This window comes from Rhipicephalus microplus, chromosome X (genome assembly GCF_043290135.1).
Source record: "Rhipicephalus microplus isolate Deutch F79 chromosome X, USDA_Rmic, whole genome shotgun sequence".
NCBI lineage: Eukaryota > Metazoa > Arthropoda > Arachnida > Ixodida > Ixodidae > Rhipicephalus > Rhipicephalus microplus.
This window is the reverse complement of record NC_134710.1, coordinates 42,787,475-42,809,198: the sequence shown is the minus strand read 5'-3', so window position 1 is coordinate 42,809,198 and position 21,724 is coordinate 42,787,475. Positions and strand designations below refer to the sequence as shown.

Sequence of the window (21,724 nt, the reverse complement as noted above, 5' to 3'; positions counted from 1 at the left end):
GTTTTCGTGCGATGGCAAGCCCGAAAAAGGCCGTTGCCGACCATCGGAAATACAGAAGTAAGAACAAGTTCAGAGGGAAGCGGCGGAGGACGTACAAGAAAGCCACCGCCAACGAAAATGTCCGCGACGGGCCAGCGGCCGGTAGGCCTAACATCGACCACGGCAACGTCGACCATGGCAACTGCGACGACGAGATCAACGCTGCAGTGAATTTTGTGAGTGCATCGCAGAAAAAGATCGCGTTATTCGAAAACGACGTCAGGCCGAATGCCGATCGTGCCGAAAGCGTAGTGCTGTGCGAGTTGGGTGCATTGACGGCCGTCGTCGCAGGCGCGGCATGCCCCGTTTGTCACGAGAGTAAACTCGCAGTTCGGGCACCGAATAAAAAGCGGAAAGGCCTTGCGGCGTTTCTGGAGCTACACTGCGAGAATGCGGAGTGCTCGGAGAGCATCCTTTCGTCCGCGTACTCGTCGAAGCGGGTCGCGTCAGATGGCGGCCGCGGTGCAAGCAGAAGCTACGACAGCGGGAGTTCGCGTGACGCCTTTGCCGTGAACCTGAAAGTGGTGCTTGCAGCGCGTGCCGTCGGTATCGGGCATGAGCAACTTTCACGATTTTGTGCAGTAGTTGGATTGCCAAACCCTATGCACCATAAGACCTTCCATGCTATCGGCAAAAAGATTCACAGTGCGGCAGTGAAGGCTGTCTGTGAAAACATGCAAAGGGCACGCAGCGTCACCAAAGAGGTGGCTGGTAACAGTGACGTGCCAGTCATGTTTGACGGCACATGGCAAAAAAGAGGCCACAAAAGCCACAATGGTGTGGGAACTGTAGTGTCCTTGGACACTGGTTTGTGCCTGGACTATGAAGTGCTTTCCAACTTCTGCCTGGCGTGCAGTTTGCATAACGACATGGGAGGCGATGAAGAAACATGGCAGGCGTTTCATCATCCCGTTTGTGAGAAGAATTGCGACTGTTCTTCGCATGCCATGGAGGCCGAAGCTGCAGTGCGCATTTGGCAGAGGACTGTGGACTATGAGACACCCCTGCGGTTCACCATCTTCCTAAGCGATGGAGACAGCAAGGCCTACAACGGGGTCTGTGATGCCAACGTGTACCCTGACACTCCAATTGAAAAAGAGGAGTGCACCAACCACGTGGCGAAACGTCTGGGCACCGGCCTGCGGAAGCTGCCAACGCCACTTCCACGAGGGGAGAAGCTGAAGGAGACCACCATCCAGAAGCTTCAAACTTACTTTCAGGTGGCCATTGTGAACAATCGGGGAAATGTCCACAAGATGTACACTGCCATATGGGCCTCATGTTTGCACTCGTGCTCAACAGACGGTGCTGGAAGTCACAAGTTCTGTCCTGCAGGCCCAGACTCGTGGTGCAAGCACCGACGTGCTGAGGCGCAGGGCCAGCCTGCACCGTGCCACACCCCCCTCCTGACCAAGGCCCAGGGTTTGGCAGTCCTCCCAATCTACAAGCGTCTCACAGATGCGAAGCTGCTTGCCCGGTGCCTCCACGGCAAGACACAGAACGCGGCCGAGTCCCTGAACAGCAAAATATGGCTGCTGTGTCCAAAGACCCGGTTTGCTTCCCGGACTGCTGTGGAAACAGCCACAGCCATTGCAGTCCTGTGGTTCAACCGGGGCCACGCGAGCTTTGAAAAGGTGCTGGAAGAGCTTGGGGTGCTTCCTTCGGAGGCCCTGGTTACCCTCAGCGACCGCCGAGACAGCATGCGCATGCACAAGATGAATGTGCGTCAGACCGCTGAGGCGAGGGCACACCGTCGCAGTGCAGCCAAGAGGGCCCGGGTGGAAGAGTCCTGCCGCACCAGCCGGGAAGGGAAAACCTACGGTGCTGGAGAGTTTTAGACAACTGATATTCCCTCTGGACATGTGTGTATGTGTTCAGCACAAGTTTCGTGCTACTGCGTTTTTCATTTTTGTAAATACAGACTTTCAAACTTTCAAACGCGTTTTTCTCATTTCGCAATTTTGGCCAATTTGCATTTTTTGCGGGAAGTGTTTCGGGCACTTAGAATGGTCATACGACGACGAAATTTGGCACACACATTGAGGAGAGTGCGTAGGGTGCCGATATCTACTTGAATCAGCACAACCTATCAGCTGTAAATATCTATTAATAAATTTAATGGTGGTCGAGTGGAAAAAAAAGGGTAGTTTGCTACACAGATGTTTTTTTCATAGTTTCAAAGTTGGAGCACAATTTCTAGCTAGATATCGGCACTCTATGGCTAATAGGGAGCAAAAGGAGCCATTGAACAACTCTCTGCATGAACATTTAGTATGCGCGAAAGTTCCCGGAAAACTTATCAAGTTTCACCATTACTTGAAACACAACTCCCAAACTATTGCACTTATGTAAAAACTGATTACAGATTTGGAATCAGGAGGAAAAACTGCATCAGTGGTCCAATTTCTGAAGCTCTAAGTTGAATAACAAAAAAAAAGTGCTTTCGAGGAGCGTCTCCCCTTAAGTGAACCTCTACTACGTACACATTTTCTTTCAATCTCACTTTTAATGTGAACAACACTAGTGGCTCTTGGATATGCGTTATACCTGCAAACTAATCCATCTCGACGGCCCACCTAATTGTGCGCCTCCTCCTCACCCACTTGCCTCCTCTTAGAATCCAGTCAGTTACCTTTATTAACCAGCGCTCATTATGCCTACCAACAGTGTCTTTTATGTCCAGTCTCGTAAATGGGTAATTTACATCTATAAAATAAAACACTGAGAAAACCCGCACTGATGTGCACGAAGCAGAACTCCGAAAGCTCACGTGCGTCCACTAGTCAAACCAACGTCGCTTTCAAGAAACGAGGTGGACAAAACTACAGCAGATACAACCATAACAAAAAATGACCGTTTCGAAACGCGCGCTCTGGCGGCGGACGTAGATTCAAAACGAAACTACTATTTTCCAAAATCACTGGGCGCGAAACCGCGCTCAATGCATTGCCATCATCAATAGAGATTATTAGCGGAGGGCATGGGGTTAACACAGCAGTAAATTAATGGCAATAAAGACGTAAAAAAGGCCAGAAGCTTTTTGGAGTTTCTGTCCGAGGATCTAGTAATGTTGCTGTGGATCTGGGTACTATGGCAATACTTTGGCTTTCAGTTTCCAGTTGGCCTCAAGCGAAGCTTCCACCAGCACTTTCTTGGCAGCAGCTGCGCCGTCCTGTCCGTTCCATATGTCCCATGAGACTTGCGCGAGTTCTTTTGACAAATAGATTTTGCTAGTTGTATAGACGACGCAAAATTTCATGATACAAGTATTTGCGCAACCTCTCGAGTCTCGAATCTTGTATTGTAGTTGGGAAACCTTACCATCGTGTGTTTGGCCATAGACAGCTCCCAAAATAAAATGTTTGAAAGACGAAAAATTCTATAACCATCAAGAGTTATTATAGCACGTTAATATTAAAGGGTATTATAAGGACTTTAAAAATCCATACAAACTAAGTTAAACACTGCTCCTGGTGCCTTGTACACTGCGAAACACTGCAAAGGAAGAGTATGCATATGACACTTTTTATGCATGAAGACACTACCAAGTACTACCGCATAACAGTAGCTGCATGGCTATTGGGCACTCAGCAGTTCAATAGAGAAAAGAAAATTCCGGTCTTTTTACGTTATGGCAACTTCCTGATCAAGATAAAAAAAGAAACACCCCAAACTGCAAATAACAAAAGCACCACTATAGTTTTACATAGATTAAAGGTACAATCAAAGGCACTCTATCACCTTTTAATTTTGTACGAGGAATACCGCAGCGCCTCTGGAAAGCTGTGGAATCGGAGCAGTTTTCCAGAAAATGTATAACCATGCCCGTGCAATGACGAGTCTCCGGGGTGAATGGAAGGGTTGGCAGGTATGCAGTAATCTTCAGAAAGCATGCTGAATAATACGCTCAATGTAGAAAATGCACCACATGCACTAACCTGGCCGCGCTTCCACTGCTCTTGGAATACTGTCAAGTTGTGCTTGTTTCTTGGATCATGGAGTACAAGCAACTTTCCATCGCAGAGCCATGAATGGGGAACCTTGGGGTAAAGCAATGACGTCTCGGCTAGGCTGCAGACACGTACAGGCAAGACTTCACGGCCTTTTTGTGCACTGGGGAAGCGTCGGCAGAAATGCACCAGCTGCTGTTCATCTTTCTTCCCCACCGTATGCTCCACTGTTGTTGCTACTACTTCATCCAACTGGCTCTTCTTAGCACTACCACCAGTAGGGCGGATGAGTAGTTCACGCAGTGTGGAAAAGTCTTCACCCTTCTCGTCATCACCACCTTCACTCGCCTGCTGCTGATCACTTTTGTCATCAATTTTGCTAGAGGAGTGCAGTGCTACATCTGCCAAGACCGACAGTGGAGAGCCTCCGCTATCCGAGCTATAGCTGCCACCTACTTCATCAGAGGACGTGTTGGCGACGCCATTCACAGGTTGCTTTTTGCGCTTTCCAGCACGTCCTGTTTCACCGTTGACTGCAGTGCCCTCCTTGTCGGAGAAGCTCTTGTTGACGGCACTCATGAGTTGCTGCAAAAACACAAAGAGATCAAGGAGCTACATACTAATATTAACCAACATCTTCACATCACCTTTACAGGAGCTAAATATTAATACTAACCAACAGCTTTACATCATCACTCTCAAAAATACTAGAAATAAAAGAAGAAAATACAACGAAAATTGGCTCTGGATGTCTACTGCGATGCAGGGTGACCACTGCCTTAAGAAGAGACCGATCTTAAAAATGAAGATTTTTTTTTACATAAGACTAATGAAATTATGTGTGTATATGTGTTTATTTCTCCTGTATTCAAAAATTTAATTGGTTTCATTGTTTCTCAGTTTCAGATACAGCTGCAGCTAAGAATCTGCCATGTGCAGCTATGCTATTTATATTGTTAAGAAACACCATATAAAAATTTTGAGCTGTGTTGGTGCTGAGTAATTCTAAAATGCAATTCGCTCTGAGTAATTCTAAAAGGCAATTCGCTCAATTATTGTTCACAAATTTTGATAGGTTTCGCTTAGCCTTAAATATTATAGCATAGCTTCAGTTCGATTCCTTAAGACAGTGGTTCTCAGCCATAGATGTGTCGGGGGTCCCTTGTGGACTGGTGGAAGTGATGGGGGACCCCTTGCAGCCGAGAGGGGGGGGGGGGGGGGTACGTAGGTAAATTTACACAACTAGAGCGTGAGCCTTGCAGCCAGGAGGGGGGGGGGGGGGGGGTACGTAGGTAAATTTACACAACTAGAGCGTGAGACAGGTGCCTTTTATTGCTACCAAAAATATCAAACAAACGTGCCACATCGCTTCTTTTGGGGCAGTTAATCAGTATGTGGCACAGTCGCGCCTAAACAGAGTGGCATACCTGAAGGCACATTCAACCTGTTTCGATATTACCTTTGAGTCACGACCGGACCAAACTCCAAGCAATGTAAAAAAAAAAAGTGGTTGAGGGTTTTGCTGATCATAGAAGTGGCTTGTGCGTGGACACCCATTTGAGAACGACTGCCTTAAGAGTTCAATGGTAAAATATTTAAAATTGCCTTACAAAAACATGTTGACTAGCCGTAAGGTTAGTCAGGTTGGAAAAAATTGGGGATCTGAAAAAATCCCATTAAATGTTTTACCTGCAGAAACTTCTGCAGAAACTTCTAAACACTACCTGCAGAAACTTCTAAATCTGCTAAACAGAACAAAAAGTGTCTTATTTCATCTAAGAAATCCTTTCTAGAAAATTTCCTATGTAGAAGGCATGATCCGAGCCCCACTATGGCAAGCAATTGTGGGGTGCTGATAAGACCATAGGGTGCAAGGCTCAAGCGACTCACTCTTAATTAATGTCTTTTTAGTTTTTGCAAAGAACCATTTGGGTTTTCGGCAGCATGCTGACTGCCTTGAGTAAAATTATGAGGTCTGCATCGCTTACTTCAGCCATTTGCAGATGTAGCGTCCAGAGACAGTGCAGGGAACTGCACATATTTTGAGTCGCTAACGAGCGAGTTTTGCAGAGGCACACTGTTGCTTGGCTGCAAACTACGGCGAAACAGAGTGGCCCCACCTTCAGCTTTTACTCAATTGACTTTGTAAGGAGAGTAAGAGATGCACTCTACGTTCTGCTGCTCACATGATCATTGGTCTGCGCACTCAACAGTACGTGTTTGAGTGTAAATAGCAACCATACGCAGGTCTGACCGAAGCGGATCGCTAATGCTCAGCTACACAGACTCGAAACACAGACTCGAAACACTAGCCCTGCCGGTGCACTTGTAACTGCATCTTTCTTACACCAAGACTGTTTCCCACAGCTTAGAAAAGCTCATCGCGAGCCCGGTTCCAGGCAAGAGTCTCTGGGCATCACGTTCGGCTAGAGGAATTACCAACGCTAAGCAGCAAGACTGTGTCCAGAAACACGCACAAGCATGAAAGCACAGCAATGCTGCGCTATCGACAGTCACAGCGGCAAATTTTTAGAAAACTAGTGCCTGCTGCCATTCTCCTTGAGCGATGCCCTTTTGAGATGGTGCCAGTTAAACACAAAGGAAACTGCTTCGAAGCTCACTTTGAGGTGGCGGCGCTCGGTTCTCTGCAACGCTTATGGTGTGCGCAAAGACTGAACGAACTTTGTTTTTTTTTCGGGGCATTTTACTGCTGCCTTGGTGCCTTGAAACCCATTTCCCAACCAAGTTTAGCATCAATAATTTGAGAGTAGGTGCTCAGAAGTGCAATCACCCTAAAAAATTGCCATTGTTGATTGCTCCAAGACCCGTCTCACCCCTTAAACAACAGTACATGCACCCAAACAAGCACCTTTCAGCAAGGATTTAGCTCGTAACCATGCAATGAACTGCCCGCATTCATGGCCACCAAGGCATAACCAAGATGCGACACAAACTTGCAAAAAGAGAGGGCAGTATTCCAACCCTAGAGCAAGATTTTATAAGACATATATTTTAATCGTAACTATTGTTATAACTTACCTTGCACAGCCCATTAGAGGAGTTTTTTCTGCAGTCACCATCACTGTTGCACAGGCCACAGCCGCAGTAGCTCGGAATGTTCCACTCATGGCGTGTCCGGTGCAGGTCCTGGCTGACGTCCCAAAGAGCCGTGCTAGCTATTATCTGTGTCATCATCAGTTTATCCTGCTCGTGTGGCTGTCGGTTGGCACACAGGAGCCACTGGAACTCATCTCTGTCTTTCGGGGGTGTGTCCTCAGCTGAAAAGGCAAAACAGTATAAGTAATAGACCATGGAACCATGTTACAAATCACCAACCTTTCACTGTGCCATTCTTCTTTGCCTTGTAGCAGTCTATACACACCACAAAGCCGCACTTGTGACACACCCAGTGAATGTTGAAGAGAGTTGTCTCACAGACATCACACATTTCACGCACACCTTGCACAACGCGCTTCCACGATATGGTCTTATCTTCGCCCATGTGTAGAGACTGCGCTTCCCTCTCTTGCTCCACGAGATCACAAAACTGGTCGCCGACATGGGACAGTATGATTTTTGCGGTGTTAACATCCAAGTCTTTAGGTGTATGATCCAATGGAGGCAGCCACAGCTTTAAATCTTCTTCTGAAGCATCACTTGGTTCCGAGAAGCCACCACTGAGCACAGTGCCATTCTTGCCAAAGCGTAGCCTGGAAGTAAAAGTGTGCCAAATGAGCAACGTGAAAATTCATCTATTGTTTCAACAACACTTTGATGTCACTGCAACTTACTTTCTGAATGCGTAGAAGCGACAGAAAATGTTTGGCATTTTCTTGTTCCTCTGGTTTGGCGTCATCCTACACTCTCTACACTTGGGGAGCTTTGGAGCAACATCATAACACGACGCATCCTGCAGAAATGGCTTGCCAGACTTCTTCAGTTGGGCAATGGTTGGCTTCTCTGCTGACCGTGCTAATAAAAAGAAAAAGGAAACCGCAGATAAACATAAAACATTATCAAACAGAGTAATTAGAGCTCCGTTTGATATGCATGGATGAGTGCGAACAACATTTAAGACCACTTGCACATGCGAAGCAAAGCTCATGTGCATCATACACAGCTTTAGTAGGAGGCTGTTGCTCCATTTACTCAGTGCTTGCATCACCCCAGTAGCTGTGTAAAATTGATATGCACTTGTTCTTCCTTTTAAAGGGCCCCCAGGCTACTCCTTTGACAAACCCATGAAGTTCAGAATGTCAGCATAATCCCCAAAGCCAAACATGGCAGTGCTATGCCCAGTGGATATGCCAATATTTTAAAAAACGAGCCTATGTGTCTCTCCAGGCTTTTACAATATCTCCCATGCTCGTCTTGACGTCACCAGGGGCAGATTCTGTAGAGTGGTTGAACCAATCTGTCTGTCTCTGCTAGCAGGTGCATTGTCAGGTGGTGGAGAGAAAATCTTGGCAAAGGCCGCGTTAATGTGTGCTACGCACCATTTCAAAAAATTCTTGCACCTATGTGTTTGTCTAAGACTGGAGGACTGCTACAACAATACAACGACCGTATTTACACGCCTAATGAATGCACTAAGATAAATGCACCCCCCCCCCCCCCCAACTTCAGTCATCGCAATTTGGATTTTTTTTTTCCTGCGTAATAAACACACCCCCTACATTCATCCACTGCAGTCCCACTGACCGCAGATATGGCACGTCCTTGCCCGCTGGATCTCTCCCGTTTTTTTATTATGCATACCCCTCCCTTCCTCTCTACCTTCACCTGCTGCCGCGCACCATTTCTTCTTTTTTTTTTTTTAATCTGTGCGCCACATGTCCCCAGTCTTCAAGTAGTGAGGTTTAGAATAACGTTCGCAGGCATTGCGGGCACCACTCAAGTTTTAGAATAGTGTTTGCCCTTTCTTTTCTACTTATCTCCTCCTCTCCCTTCACATCGCAGTTTGCTTGATTAACTTCAAGTCCTTGTGCCAAAAAGACCCCCCCCCCCCCCCCCCATTTTGCTTTCTCTTGTTTGCCTAAATGCCCCGATCAAGGCTATAATGTACGTAGCACAGAATCCTTGTCATTGTCGGTCGCTGCGAGAGTTACACCTTGACAGAAGAAGTCTTACTCAATTCGTCTTAAGCAGATTTTTTTGCATAGAGTTTGTGGGAAATCAAACAAACACTGCAGTGTTGTTTGTCTTAAGCAAGAATTTATTTTAACAGAGTTTGTTTTAATGGGAGTTAACTGTACTTCAAACACAAAAAGTAAAATATAATATATCAGTAGATGTGTGAGAGAACGCAGTTTGCTTTTACTTAAAAATCACTGAATACTGGTTAGCGGATTTAAAGAATAGAATACATATTCCTCCAAACAGGGTTCAACAAGTCTTACCATGCTTTTTTCGAGGCACTGTAGCCAATTCATCTGCCATATCATGCTTCATGCTCTTGGGTCTCCTGCCTCGTCTTCGAGAAATAATTTCTTGTTTTTCTTCCTTTTTCGAAGATAATTCTTCAGGAGCTCCATCACTGTTACTTTCACTGTTACCTCGCTGCCGCTTGCTACCAGACTTATCCCTGTTAACTCCTCGCTTTCTGGCCATCCTTGTCTTGCGACTCGCTGCTGGTTTTTCAGCCTCTGATGCAGAGCTGGAACTGCAGTCATCTCTGATGGAGCAACTTGCTTCTGTGTCATGGCCATTAATGGTCATCTTGATCGATACTGGTTCTTGCTTGGCAGGTGAGGCACAAGCACTGCTGCTGTCCAAACGTACCTCTCCATCATGAGGTTTTTTATCTTCGATTTCAGAGTGCCGTTGCAACCAAGCCTTTTTCAGCTTTGTGTGGTTGCTACTGCTGTTGCTGATTGTCGTGCAAGTACTAGGTGCAGGACTTGGAGTAACTCGTGTATCAGAATCGGACTCGTGCACAATAGATGACCCACCACCTACACTTCCAGGCTTGCTATCCTCTCCAGAGGCTGGAGAAGGGGCGTTGGGAGGCCTCACCTTTGTTCTGCCCTTTTTGTAGAATGTCTGATAGCTGTCCTGACTGGTAACAGATTGCTGTTGTAAGGAAGGCTGAGACGTTGGTGGCTGCTGAGAAGATGACGAGGGCAAAGGTGACTGCTGCTGCTGCTGCTGCTGCTGCTGCTGCTGCTGCTGCTGCTGTGGTGTCTGTGGCTGCGGCAACTGCAGCAGCTGCTGCTTTGGCTCATGAACAGGCGGCACTTGCTGCTGTGTTGGTGTCACAACAGCAAAAGGCCGAAAGGTATCTTGCTGGGAGGAAGAAATGGGTGCTGCTGCAGTTAGCTGCACAGATGTTGTCGCAGCTAATGAGACCAAAGAAGAAGCCGCTTCTGGAGCCATAGCACCTGCTGGTGGAGTAGCCACTGGTGCCGGCACTGAGCAGTGAACAGGTGATGGACTCTCCTCAAGGCGTGGCAATTTGGCTGGCTGGTCAGGCTCACGTACAGCTTTGCGCTTGCCTGGAGACAGGGCACCTTGCTGAAGGTTCAATGGCTGAGGTAATGGTGGGGTGAGTCTAGGAGGGGTGGAACAGGCTTGTGGCAGATGCATGGAAGGCGATCGTGACTGAGGAAGTGGACGTCCATGCATGGAGCCATAAGACAGCTTGGGCTCTTGATGCTGACCAGGCCGGCAGACTGGAGTGCCTGTGGTTATTCCTGGCACTGAACGCAGATACTGTGCCGAACTTAGTGGTGAGGACTGGCCAGCGGGGGAAGACTGCAAGACACCAGGTGGGTGCAACTTGGAACCTTGTGTAGTTGGAGTAGCTGGCGTGTAGATGGGGTTAGGTACAAGACCTTGCTGGATCAAGTTGTATGAATACGGCTGCGATGCCTTGGCTGATTGGCTGCTGTTACTACTGGTGCTGCTGTAGCTGCCTGGACCGGGGGATGGTGTGCTAAGGGGAGAGTCTTGACGAGACCGTGAACACTTGACAAGGTTCTGAGCTTCCTCCTGAGGAAAATTTGTAGGGCACCTTGAAAGGGAGCCTTGATGGGCTGGTGCTGGATGGGCTGGTGCTGGGCCGGCTGAGTTGTACTCATATGGCCGAAAAGTTCCTGGGGTCGACATTGCTGGGCTAACATGATCTTTACCTGGAGGTTTTGGACTTCCTCTATGCCCTCCAGGAACTGTTGAACGGTCAAAGCGAAGGTCTTTTTCTAATCGTGGCAAGTGAGAAGGTGACGAAACGAGTGGCTGGCGATTCACGATGGGTTGACTGGAAAAAGAAAATGTGCGACTATTGACTCTCCAGCAATCATGCATAATCGATTTCCTTCTGAAACATTTATCAATACTTGCCTATGGTGCGACTTGGGTTCCTCTCTGGCTTTGAGCTGAGCTTGAGTTATGTACATCTGCGGAAATGGCTGGTAACCGTAGAGGTTGAAACTAGGCTCCCCTTTCGAGGGGGCCACTGCTGTGACTGATGAAGTTGATGGAACAACAGAACTGCCCACCTTCTGTGACAGGGTAGATCCAGGAATATTTTGATTTGTCTTTGGCGATGGTCGGCTAGGTATCTCCAGCTTTGACTTCAGCTGTCAAAAAAGCAAAAAAATATTAGCTTTTACCATCTTTGGAAACTGGCTAGAAAATCATCCATACTTCATTATGAGAGATCCGATGATGCGAAGCCGGGCTCTGGATTTCCAACCTCTGTTGCTGTTGCTGCTGCTGTTGGATGTTCAACCATCGTTCCTGATCAGCCTGTCGCATGCGGGCCTCCAGGGAATACCTGATGAAAACACCGTACATATTGAAATGGGCCAATACAACTTGAAAATAGTTTTTGTAAAATATATAAAGAGCTGTAGACAAATAGATTGAATAAAGGATTACTTTTCATGATGCTCCATCTCTTGCTTGTCACGCTGTTTGTCAGGCTGTGCAATTACAGAGCTGCTAGACGTGCTCACAGCAGCTTTTGAGTAGGGTAAACGGGTGACAAGGCTCCAGCCTGATCTCTGTTGGCCATAAAGAGGCAAGAAGAAGTAAGCCAGTATTTCAGACTATGATGGCAATAAATATTTCATGGTTCAATGCTACCAGAGAAAATCTCATGTCGTGATCTACACCACTGCACTGCAAGTCAAATGTATCCGTCAGTGGGACAAGAGAGAACATATGTAATGCCACGTACGATGAAACCTGCCTTGGGAGTATCTAGATGATTTTGATGCTGATTTTGAGCCACAGACATCATTCTGCCATATGTCTGGAAGGCATAAAACAGCGACACTAAGTCACCAAACCAAAACAAATGATATTGAAATACTTGATTTACTTTGCATATCTAATTCAATAGTCTTCGATAGCAGCAAAATGAATTTGCTGAGAGTATTAGGAACACAGGTAAACAACAATTTTTCAAGAGATTTGTGAATTGGCTGCATAAATCAACAAGTGGAGCTATTACTGAAACACCATCAAGGGTCCATCTGCACACATCAAACAATATTATCACTCACCTTCTGACTAGCCAAACGCAGAGACTCCTCAAAGTGCTGCTGCACAGCTTCACGCTGCACACGCTCCTGCTCCTCCTTTTTATGCCGCTCCTGCCTTTCTTTCTCTGCTTTCTCTCGCTCGAGCATTTCAGACTTCTCGCGTTCCCGTTTTTCCTCTTCTTCTCTGCGGTCCCTAGAGATGAAAGTTGAGTTCATATTGTAAAAAACTGTACCTTGAAACTGCTGTTGCATCCAGCCCCGTAAGATGTTGGCCCAAATTTCCCAGACTTGTCTAATGTAGCAGTATGTTTTCACATTTCTCCCTGCAGTTTCTAACACACAGTTTGTTGAAAAATTCATGTCGAAGTGCAAAGCTGGCATGTTTCTACTGGTCATGCCATCTGTCAGATCTTTCCAGAAGCTTGTATCGTCAACCCGCATTGTGTTGGTGCGCATATTGAAAAACACAGTGACTGCGTCCACCACTGCCCACCCTCCTTTGCCGAGTAAGTTGAAGGGGGAATGTGGTTGCTTAACACGCGCTACTCTTTGGCTGAGCGGCCATACGTTGCAGGGTTAGGAGGGACGTAGATCCTACAATTAAAAAAACGAGAAAAAAATATTTTGAGAAAAAAATATTTTGAGAAAAAAAACACTTTAGGCACAGTTTTACCGTCAAGCAGCTGCCCTTGAAATTGGCCTGGGGCATAGCGTTTGCGTATGGCCGCCATACGAGTTTTTGAATAGCCTTTGTTCGCTTGCTATTTCGGATTTCTTGAGAGTGGACCGCAAACACCAACTGTCGTTGGAGTTTTCGGTCCACCCGCAATAAATCCGAACTAGCGTGTAGCCGCCGCAACGCCCGCGAAACAGAGGTTAGTGTGACGAGCGCCATGGCAATATATAGCCGCCGCAACGCCAGCAAAACAGAGGGTAGCGTGACGAGCGCCATAACAATAACTGATGTTAGCGTTTGCGGTTCACTCGCAACGAATCCAAAATAGCGTGCAGCCCCCAAGGCCTGCAAAGCCCGTTAGCATTGAACGAGCAAGCTGCTAACGCTCGTTTACGCTGTTCGAAAACTCGTATAGCGTCCATATGCAAACGCTATGTCCACAACATGACTCCGCATGGGTCATTATTCGAAAACTCATAAGTCACTCATACACAAAAGCTCCAGCCGCAACCCCCGCTATCTTAGCGTACGCTATTCGAAAACTTTTTCTAGTAGCCACAGGAGATGCAAAACACATCGCGAGAGTAATTTTGTTCCAACTTGGTGTACAAACAACTCATAGCCACAGCATCATGCTGGCCAGCGGCAACCCAAACCACGTCCCAAGCATTTTTGATTACCTTCGCGTTAGAACGTCAAAAAATGGGGTGCGCAAATGCTTCTACGCATATTTTGAGGTGTTTCAAAATGTCCTCACTACGATAAGATGCCTGCTATCGTCACTTTACCGAGGTGCAATTTCTAAACGCCCGTCAGCCAGAGCGCACACACGCAAGAAGTGAGCCCCTTTCTGTCGAGCTTCTCATTGGCTGGCACAACCCAAGACGAAAAAGAAAAGCCACAAGATGAAACAATTTGACAGGAGCTGTAAATTGAATAAAGGGGTGTACTCTGAAATGAAATAACTGGTCGATATTCTGGAAAAAAAATTTGTGCTCACTGTCTTGGCAGGAACGAAGACCACGACTGGTACAAATAACGATCAACTGAGAAAAGAAGAAACGAGAGGTGAGTTGCATGGATCGTCCCCGATAGTTTAGACAATCTGGATGCCCAATTGGTCATCTGTTTCCGAGTAGCATGTGTTCGCCCTATATTTTGGATTTCTCGTTGCGGCTGTTTTGCCAGTGTCGTGCGCTCGTGTGTTGTTACAAGGGTCATTTTCCTCGGCTTTCGCTAAGGCCGGCGCACATTTTTGTGCTAGCATACCTGTCACGCGCAAACAACTTGGTTCCCCTTGGCCAAACTGTAGCTACCAGATCGTCGGACAGTGTGCCATTTGAAACATTAATGGTATGGCATACAATATGAGACTGGCAAGTTCGCGATAAATGCAGTGGTGGAAGGAGTGCTAGGCATCACAATGGGTAGTGAAGCAGTGCAAGCTCAATCAGTTGGTTGTTGGTGAATGGCGGCAAGAAAAATGGCACAAAATTTGTCCTTGTGGACTTAACTGTGATAACGCCCTGTTTGGGTTTCTGCCTTGTTCCGAGTTCGGCTCAAATAATCCCTTTCAAGGCAGAGGGCATGGGCTGCATTCGAAGCCTGTGACTTGTGCAAGAGGAGCTTCTAAGTGTACATAGCTGGAGATAAAAACTCGGAAATAATACCTTATGAAGTGAAGTGCATTCAATTAGGTGCGACTGTTGTCGACAAGAGTACGATGGCAGTTGCTTCAACCACCGCCCCCATAGCAACACCTGAATGGCCAAGACACTTTGTTACTTTATGGGAAATCGATTTGTGTGCCACAGCCTTGAGGAAGATAATATATGACGGGATTTCGCAAAAAGAGCACTTGTACAGTTGGAAGGAGTGCCACAAAGTACAGGCTCTGCCTGACACAAATTAGCAGGTAACTTCTTGCACAGCCCGTCCCTCCTTGTAGACACTAATGCCCAATTTTTAGTGTAATAAATAAGCTATGTGTCTCTTGGACTTAATCTCTGCATATGTTTTATCTGCCCATAGGAAGACATTTGTAGACAAATTTTTGTATTTATTTTGCTTGCAGCAAATTGATACTGGCCAGTGAAATGGTAAAGGCAGTGTTTATCACTCTGGTTCTGGGTGCACTACAAAGTTTATAAAAAGATTTTGTCAATACATAGGCAAGTAATGGACACATATTTGGTATAGCTATTCTCATGAATAACAAACTTATCAAATTATATTACTTGTAGTGCTGTGGCTGTTCTTCCACAGAAGTTTTCGCCGTCTGAAACTTTAAATGCATTTTTCTCAATTTGATGTTTTTGTTCAGCACACTCAGACAAAGGAAGGTTTTCCCCATGTTGTTGTGAGTGACGATTAGTGGTGTTTTGTGGCGTAAGGACCATGACTGGCTAAACAGCACCATGTCATATAGAGGCCTAAAATCATTTGCTATGAACAAGCGTAAAAGCTGTGTATAGATTATAAAATTGTGGCAGTGACAGGAGAAGTAATTTATTGGTGTTTAATGAAGTACAAGGAACCAAGATGAGATAGAAAAATGCACGAATGCCACTTTGAGGCCAAAGGCAGGGATGCAAGGTGTTGTTCCGTAGACATTCATGTAGCCAATTTCTTTTTAATTTTGGCTCGTTCCAATGTCGCGGGTCTGTCCAAGAGCAGGGTTTGCGGTGGTGTCTTACAGTGTCTCACCAGCTTTGCTGTGCCCGCATTATCTTCCTTCCTATGAGGGGCTGTTTCTCGTTTAGGGGACCGCCAACGGCACTACATCCGCGGCGCCGAATGGTATGCGGGGTGAACTGTACAGTTGAAGCCTAACAGACTTCGCGGTAGTTTCCTGTGAGTGTTTAGTTTAAGTCATTATTCTTTAGGTTGACAATGGTCCTCAAGTTCAAACTCGGTGGAGACAACCCACCATTGGATGTACCTGTTTGAATTCGTGACACCCCATTGGGGGTCATCAACGGAAACTTCCGAGTGGTCCTTTTTGTTTGGTCTCTGCGCTGGCTCTCGGGATGTTTCCAGGGGAGCCAAAAGGGGTCGCACGGTGGACGCACAAAAGCAGGTTGCAGCAAGTGCCACACATAGTTGTGCCAGTTATGTAGTTTACAAGTGTGTACAACGTCAATTAGGAGCACTTTAGCCAAATAAACCAGTTTGGGAGAAAGTCTATTGAACTGCTGTGTCTACGCGTCCTCTCTTCGACGGCGACCAAGTAGTCACCAGAACACTACGCTACACTATGAAGTCTGCAGCAACAACCTCCTTTCAGAGGTTGTGCTGCAAACAATGAACCTAGACTTAAAAAGCAGTTTTCTGTCAATGAACATCAATGGATAGAGTGGGATTGGTCCTCGGTAAACTTATAGTAACTGCTTCTTTTCTAATGGGATTCAATTTACTGCATTAGATGGGAACATGGAAAATGGAGACTGGTTCACCACATTTCTTGCACACAAGTAGATCCCCATCGGACAGAAGGTACGAGTGTGTACTGTAAGTGTGCCCATGTCCTCTCCAATGAGCTCAGAGCTTTCATTTCAGAAAAGGCTTTAGGTCACGCGCAGGAACGAACGAGCATGGTTGTATCGGCAGTGCTTTTGTGGGCGGATGCAGCCAGCTGGTCTGCCATTATGTTACCTTGGATGTCGCAGTGTCCTGGCGCCCAGCACACGTCATGCTCTTTGAATATGTAGACTGTGCATAAGTCAGTAAAGCAAGACAAGAACAGGATTTTTGTGTTTCTTTTCAGGAGTTAGTGTAATTTTTAGGAATTGGTGTAAATTACAAAGTTTTGAAGCACTATTTCTTTAATGTAAATATCGCACAGGCTTCTGCTGTGAATATACTTGCATATCAGGAAGCAGAACACCGGCATTTTAAGAAAAGTTGAACTGACCGGTGCCTATGACACAGAAGTGCGAAACTTTGAGGCATATGTACAATATTTGTGTTGAAGTTTTAGGAAGTACCTGTGGATATGTGTTATAGGCACGTGCTTTGCAATTTTCACAAATTTTATATCACAGTCTATAAGCTATTATGGCAGCAGATATGCAGCAGTTGCCGTTGCCATCAGTGTTCAAGAAGTGGCACACCTGTTTCCTTGGTGAGGCCTCTTACACGGAGTGAGTAGGGCTGTCTCAACAAAGGACGATTGTGGAACAAGGTGGAATTAGACAAATTATTGATGAAGTAAGAGGGGTGTTTTTTCTCCCTGTTCACTTCGAGATAGTAAACAACAGACATGTAACATCTCTACAGGTGGAGCGACCACTCATTCGATTTCACGTACAGGTGGCTAGTCCGAAAACCAACCATTAAGAAGGAGAATGCCTAGATGGTCGACAGGGTCGAGCATCTTCAAGGCTGTTGGTGTCGCAGACTGACAGGTTATGGCGCGCAATCTAGGTGCACGTGTATGAGGCTTCTATAAAAATTTATCATACATTTTTTGTCAGTACTCAAGGTAATCCTATTAAATGAAACTGTTTTATTGAATGAAATTGCTGCTTAAATGGAACAACTGCCTTAATTGATTGGTTTCGTACTCAAATTCTGTACCCCTCTTTATAATGCCTTTAATGATTGGTTTCGTGCTCAAATTCTGTACCCCTCTTTATCTGTCAATAAACGAAACTCCTGTTACACGAAACACAAAACCTATGCCCAGACTTTACAGACACAAGACCATGCAAGTCTATGTCATGGCCGGGAAGAAGGCTTCTTTTTTTGAGGAACAATACGCAAATGCTCTTTCGTGCTTTTAACGTAAATTTGTTTCCCTCAGCCCATTGAGAGACCTTGTTCGCGATTTAAAGCATTGTTGCACAATTTAAAACCAACCTGTACATCAACATATGCACAGTAAAACAGATTGCATGGGATAGCGAGGTGAAAGGAATTCATATCGTCTATAAAAATGCAGGACTCAATACACCACCTTGTGGCACTCTTGTTACTTGGACAAATGTATGTGACAAAATAGTGCCTTTTCAACACGAAATGTTCAATTGCAGAGGTAGCTTTTGATTGAACATTCTTCCCCGCACACCGAAGTGCGCAGGGTCTCCTCGTATGCCGAAGTGCTATGTAGTTTCGTAGGCCTTCTCGATGTCAAGGAACATATTGAAATAACTGAAAAGGGTCATGAACTTGTGCCTCAATACAGGCAAGTTGGTCAGTGGTGGATTGATGGCATATTCAGTTGGGCATTTTCGCGTGCTCTGGAGCGCTCTGAAAAGTGGCTGCGCCTTCGGTTGGTAGAATTCGAGCGCTTGGACTACCTTCAGTTGGTTCTTTCAGAGCGTCAGCCTCCGACTCAGAGCGCTCCCAAGTGCTCTGACTTTGAAGTGAGAGCGTGGCACGATCTTACCGGGAGGACGAATGATGTGACACAAACCAGCCAATCACATGGCTGCGGGCAGGTGAACGAAGTGAATGAAGCGTGCATTTCTGAAGGGTGTATCGCCTGGTGTGTAATACTTCGTGCATGTGCATTGTTAATGGCGTTTTTGCGCATGTGTGGGGCGAATTCAAATCTACGAAGCCATAAGTGCACCATGTCAATTACTAGGCAGCTAGAGAAGGCGGAGGAAACGTCAATGTTGTCGTTACAGCAGCTCGCACACAGCCTCGTGATTTGGCTTAAAAATAGCAGTCGTTACAGCAGCTCGCACACAGCCTCGTGATTTGGCTTAAAAATAGCAGCTAGGATGAGAACAATCGCAGGATTTATGTGCCGAGCTCAGAAGGCTTTCACTACACCCAGACATGTCAGAGAGGGAAAGAATATAACAAAGGTCAGAGATGTCCACTAAAGTGATCAGCACCATTTGTTGACACGACGCAGCAATGTTTACCCGGCAGCTTCCAGCGCTGGCTGCACGGTAGTGCTACAGAGATCGCCGATGTATTAGGTTGCTGCGCTGCCTCTGCATCTGGTGACTCTGAGCCGGAGGACCAAAGCGGCCAACCGAATACACCATTAGACTCTCGAAACCCGCACTGGTATAGGTTAAGTCGGCCAAATATTTCAAGGAAGTGCACGAGTCACCTGTTTATCATTTCCTCAAAAAACCGTGCAGAGATAATTCTATAGTGCTAATGGCCTGTAGGATGATACTGATGACGGGCCCTTTGTTTTAGTATCAGCAAATAATGAAGGACCATAAGATGCAGGCACTAATTTTTCAACTAGTGCATCTATCTATAAACTAATACAGATTTGAAATCGGCATAAAAAGCTGGGTAATACAGTGAAGTTTGGTTCACACCGACTCAAAAATAAAGAATCACTTTTTAGAACCCACGCCCCTTTAAGAACATTCCATAATGATGGGCCATTAAAAACTAATAATTCCAGATTACCATCCAGATTATCATTTTTGGTCATCTGGGATTAGATGCTCAGCTAATCCCAGCTTGTTCAGTTGCTCAATGGAGCAGCCTAACTTTCAAAGCAGTTTAACAGTAGCTCAATGGGATCACTTCTGAATTTGTAATTCATTCTCGCAGTAAATGATGTGGTGCTGACATAGAGGCCACACACCTTTCAAGCATGCTCTGTCTCTCTTGCGTAGCACGTGCCTCCTGCAGCTGTGACATAGCCCAGGGGCTTTGGGTGGGTGGTGGCAGACCAGGCATCTTCTGGCCCCAAAGCATGTCAACATACGGACTTGGAGCATTGGCCATCAGCAACTGCTGGTAGGCTAGTGGGCTGCTCAGTGGGTCTACATGCCCCAGGACGCCTGAGGGAGACTGCAGCCCATAGACAAGCGGTCGAGCACCAGCAGGCTGCTGTACTGCAGGACGCGGTGGTGGGTACAGGCCCGCCGGTGGTTGCTGCTGCTGCTGTGGCGGTAGGGGCTGCTGCTGTTGTTGCTGTTGCTGCTGCTGCATGAGCCGGGTGTGCTGCTGCTGCTGCAAGGACTCCAGATGCGCGGCAAGGCCGGGCGAGTCACGGTAGGCACGACCGTCGGAGGGCCGCGCGTTGGGCTCGCTTTTTATGGGTCCTGCACTGCTGCGCATCGTGGCCGGCGGCGAGCTCGTGCCAGGAACACCCTCTTCATGAGGGCGCTCGGCAGGAGCTGCCTCAGGTGCCTTTACACACGGCACATTATCAGCAGTGCACTGCTGCAGTTGAGTATTGTCCAAACGACGACTCTCGCTTGTCCCAGGTGGTGGCTCAGTGGATGTGGTAGAAACTATGCCCAATACAGGCGGGGGGTCAGGTGGAAGGCTTTTCTCTTTGATGGAAGATGGTAGCTCACAGTCTACGCCTGCATGGGTGCTGTAGCTAGCTGCTGTTGTGAGATTTGGTGTTGGGCTGGGGCTCTTCTTGCGAAGCTCTTCCTCACGAGTGCACTTTTTCGTGCCAACTTTGCGACGTCTGTCAACTGCACAGCAAAAATACCAATGCCCATATGTTTTACTACTTTTCCACTTACCACATTCGGCAACATCAACTCAAGAATAGAGTTAAGAGTTCAAAAGCTCACGTATTGCTGAAAATATGTCTGCTGTAGCAAAACTGTTCTTGAACCCAGGAGTGAACAGTTAATCTGATGAACACGTTTACCGAGGCATGCGAATCGCAGGTTTGGTTTTAAGTGCAAAGTGATTCACACGTGGCACTATGCCTGTATCTTACTTTGCTCCAACGAAATGGAGCTGCCACCTATGGAGCTGGTGCTCAGCACCTTTATTTGAGAAGACGCAAAGTTGTTTCCTGCCTTCTTCGCATAGATTTATGTTTAAACACGAAGTGATTGTCACACACACACAAAAAAAAAACACATGGAATTATTGCATTTGACTTTTTTCATAGGCGGTGCGCTTTCTTTGTGTCCGTAAATGGAACGAGCTTCTCATAGGGGGACTGAAAAGCTTTGGAGCAGCCGAGAAAACTCCAACACTTAATGCAACGGGACATATTTCTAAAGCTGCGGAAAAGTTTGCAATCAACACATCAAAGCAACATGCTGCCACTGTTTCTAAAAAACAATCGTGCAACCTCGCGTCCAGTGAAATAGATTATATATTAGTTGCAATTTAGAACCTACGATGATAGCACCAGACGGAGAGTTATCACACGTGGATCACACTGCACATAGCACATTTTTGTTGAGTGTGTCGCGGACAAGGCATGTGTATCCTCCTGCGACAAAAATCATACTTCTACATTCAAGTGTCATTAAGTTAGCGCAGCCGCAAGCAGATAAATGCACGTAAATTCGCAGCTGCATACAAGAGAACACGCTGTGGCCCACTGGTGACCCATGACGCTGTAAATGTGTTATGTAACAATATCACTGATACATTAATTTACATACTGTTCATTTTGGCTGCCTTAGATATGCACACACAGGATACCTGTGGTTAGACTCCCAATATTTCATGTGGCGGCTTTTTGACAGACCCTCAGAAAATAATTCAAAAACAGTCTACTGATCCTCAACCATTTATACTTTTCCACGGCAGGCACTCCGCCCACCCCCATAAGCTTCAGTGGCCAGCACTGCGCTAACTCCCTAAAAAGCGCTTGTTTCTTGCATTTT

At 46.4% G+C, this 21,724-nt stretch overlaps 1 protein-coding gene across 5 annotated transcripts in view; it reads right to left on the bottom strand.

Annotated features, from left to right (window-relative positions):
• The window catches only part of LOC119175870 (uncharacterized), a 273,943-nt gene that overhangs the window by 20,423 nt on the left and 231,796 nt on the right, over positions 1–21,724 (bottom strand). For 4 of the 5 annotated variants that reach the window (XM_037426886.2, XM_075876320.1, XM_075876321.1 and 1 more), the window contains 11 exons: positions 19,717–20,563; positions 12,497–12,668; positions 12,169–12,243; positions 11,868–11,992; positions 11,634–11,763; positions 11,328–11,566; positions 9,389–11,244; positions 7,781–7,961; positions 7,326–7,699; positions 7,029–7,267; positions 3,978–4,574 (listed from right to left, as the gene is read on the bottom strand). In XM_037426886.2, the coding sequence (XP_037282783.2) occupies positions 3,978–4,574; positions 7,029–7,267; positions 7,326–7,699; positions 7,781–7,961; positions 9,389–11,244; positions 11,328–11,566; positions 11,634–11,763; positions 11,868–11,992; positions 12,169–12,243; positions 12,497–12,668; positions 19,717–20,563 (4,835 nt within the window). The remainder of the gene's footprint in view (positions 1–3,977; positions 4,575–7,028; positions 7,268–7,325; positions 7,700–7,780; positions 7,962–9,388; positions 11,245–11,327; positions 11,567–11,633; positions 11,764–11,867; positions 11,993–12,168; positions 12,244–12,496; positions 12,669–19,716; positions 20,564–21,724) is intronic. The other variant, XM_075876322.1, reaches the window with a different exon arrangement.